At 44.9% G+C, this 2529-nt stretch overlaps 1 protein-coding gene across 1 annotated transcript; it reads left to right on the top strand.

The window, feature by feature from the left end:
* Nucleotides 1–436: 436 nt before the first annotated feature.
* LOC131164714 (glycine-rich cell wall structural protein 1.8-like) lies at nucleotides 437–1781 on the top strand. The gene has a single exon (XM_058122132.1). It carries the CDS (start codon nucleotides 461–463, stop codon nucleotides 1532–1534), a length of 1074 nt encoding a protein of 357 aa, XP_057978115.1. The 5' UTR covers nucleotides 437–460; the 3' UTR covers nucleotides 1535–1781.
* The last annotated feature ends 748 nt before the right edge of the window (nucleotides 1782–2529 follow it).

Below are 2529 nucleotides of genomic sequence, written 5' to 3'. Positions count from 1 at the left end.
ACTATACATAATAATAATAATAAGGAAAAAAATAATTAGTTTGGATTCATATACATAAGATTTGGCAATTTGAATATTGATATGCATGTCTCATTAAATTTCACTATTCATTATCCAAAAAAATATTAGCAGAGTAAATAAAAAATGACATGACATTTCTTCATTTGCTAGAATTAGTTAACTTTTTTACACCCAATAAATTTTAATGAGGCACATTACTTGTTTTTTCCTTGTGACAGACAGAGATTTCCATGACTTATCCGATATTATAATAGATATAAATGGGAGACAGCATAAAAGCACACTAGTGGGTCAACTAGTGCGAGTGAGTATATGGCGGTGCATGTTTTCGTATTGGACCACTTTGTGGGCACCCCCCGAAATCACTTCTCTCTTCCTATTTGCCTTTCGACCGCATCGCATCCCTATAAATACCCACCGTCTCCTGCACTTCCACGATATGGCTGCGGTATTCAAACAATCTGCAATGGCCACACACAGAGTTATTCTGACTGTTGTATTCCCAGTGTTGTTGAGTTTAGGCATATGCTATGCAGCTAGAGACCTCCTCACTCTTGATGTAGGAGCTGGCTACACTTTGGGGTCAGGCACCGGTTACGGTGCCGGCCATGGTATTGGTGGTGGCGGTGGTTCCGGGTATGGGGGTGGTACTGTTGGTGGATATGGTGGTGGAGGCGGCTCTGGCGGCGGTGGCGGTGGCGGACTTGCAGGGGAACATGGTGCTGGGGGCTATGGAAGCGGAGGAGGTAGCGGAGGTGGTGCAGGTGGTGGCTATGGAGCCGTTGGTGCTGGTGGTGGAGGTGGTGGTGGTAGTGGTGGCGGAGGTGGTATCGGCGGGGGTGGATCTGGAAGTGGAGGAGGCAGTGGTGGTGGTGCTGGCGGTGGTTCTGGGGGTGCTGGTGGTGGATATGGAAAAGGCGGTGGAAGTGGTGGTGGAGGTGGTGGCGCTGCTGGAGGCGAGCATGATGGTGGATATGGAAGTGGAGGAGGTAGTGGTGGCGGCGCTGGTGGGGGTTCCGGAGGAGCTGGGGGTGGATATGGAGGTGGTAGCGGTGGTGGTGCTGGAGGTGACCATGGTGGCGGATATGGAGGTGGTTCCGGTTCAGGAGGTGGTGGAGGATATGGTAGCGGAGGAGGTGCAGGCGGTGGAGCTGGTGGAGGCGGAGGTAGCGGCGGCGGAGGTGGGGCAGGAAGTGGAGGCGGTTCAGGAAGTGGAGGTGGGGGCGGCTATGGTTCCGGAGGAGGGCATGGTGGAGGCTCCGGTGGCGGAGGTGGGAGCGGTGGTGGCGGCGGAGGGGGTTTCGGAGGTGGAGGCGGCCAAGGAGGCGGTGGCGGATATGGAAGTGGGGGAGGATCAGGCGGCGGTTCTGGAGGTGGCGCAGGAGGTGGTGCAGGTGGTGGCGGCGGCAGTGGCTCAGGTGGAGGAGGTGGACATGGGCCAGGAGGCGGTGGTGGATATGGAGGAGGCAGTGGGAGTGGCGGGGGTGGGGGTCATGGTGGCTACTTCCCTTAAGAACTGCTCGCTGCTCTCTTGCATTAATCAACGATGGATATGTCTTCTAATAATCTATAGTCTTAAGAATTTATATTATAATTATTATTTTGTGCAAGGCATGGCGCTTAATAGTATTGTTGTCTGATTAAATGGCATATAAAATAAACATATGAATGCTCCAAAAGTTTCATCAATTGATAATTTACGTGCATTGTTCTCTGTCTTCTGCGTACTTTAATGAATTTGGATTGATCTCTTTAAGTAATTACGTGCATGCATGTGGGTGATAAATAATTTAATTTTAAATTTTAATGGACCGATGGTTATACATGTTCGTGCATGGGTTATATGTCGACCACGCGATAGAGAATTTCTACTGCATTACGCGGAATACCACTATTTAATTAACCCATTAATTAATTTTATCTATTTTACGGGAAAAAGGAAGTGTGTATTAGAGCGCAAATAATATTGTCTTTTTTTTTTCTCTTACAAATGGTTTAATTTTTTGTAAGAATGAAATGATATATATATATACTCTAATAATCGTGTTTCTTTAGGGCATTCATGGATGAACTACAAGTTTCCCTAATAATAAGAGATTTTCAATTTGAATCCGCATGAGAGTCAATTTTTGGCTACTAACTTGAGCGTACTTAAGAAGTTAAGAGACGCAATCAAGCTCCTCTATATCAAACTTGATGCCCCTTAAGAGGGTTTTGAAGAGTTTGTTCAAAGACATGAAATTCTACGTTACCAAAAAAAAAATTATGTTTCTCTCGTTTTCTTTTTCAGAAATTTAATTTAGTAGAAATTTCACATTTCTATTGTCTTGGAACAAGATAGCAAACTTCTAGAGATCTTAATTGTCTTCTAGATTCAAAGTAAAGAGTCCTAAATCTATTCCAGTTTTCTTAATTAGGAATCAATTAAACTAAAGTACTAGCATTTTATTTAATAATATTAGTGTGAACTGCAAAATTTTTGTCTTAATATTAAGATCAAAAAATTGG

The sequence above is a fragment of the Malania oleifera genome, chromosome 9, assembly GCF_029873635.1.
Source record: "Malania oleifera isolate guangnan ecotype guangnan chromosome 9, ASM2987363v1, whole genome shotgun sequence".
NCBI lineage: Eukaryota > Viridiplantae > Streptophyta > Magnoliopsida > Santalales > Ximeniaceae > Malania > Malania oleifera.
The sequence above is the reverse complement of the archived record's forward strand: the minus strand, read 5'-3'. Positions and strand labels throughout refer to the sequence as shown.

What these genes read in the sequence shown, in the direction of transcription:
- LOC131164714 (XM_058122132.1), top strand. Translation starts at nt 461, where the DNA reads ATGGCTGCGGTATTCAAACAATCTGCAATGGCCACACACAGAGTTATT.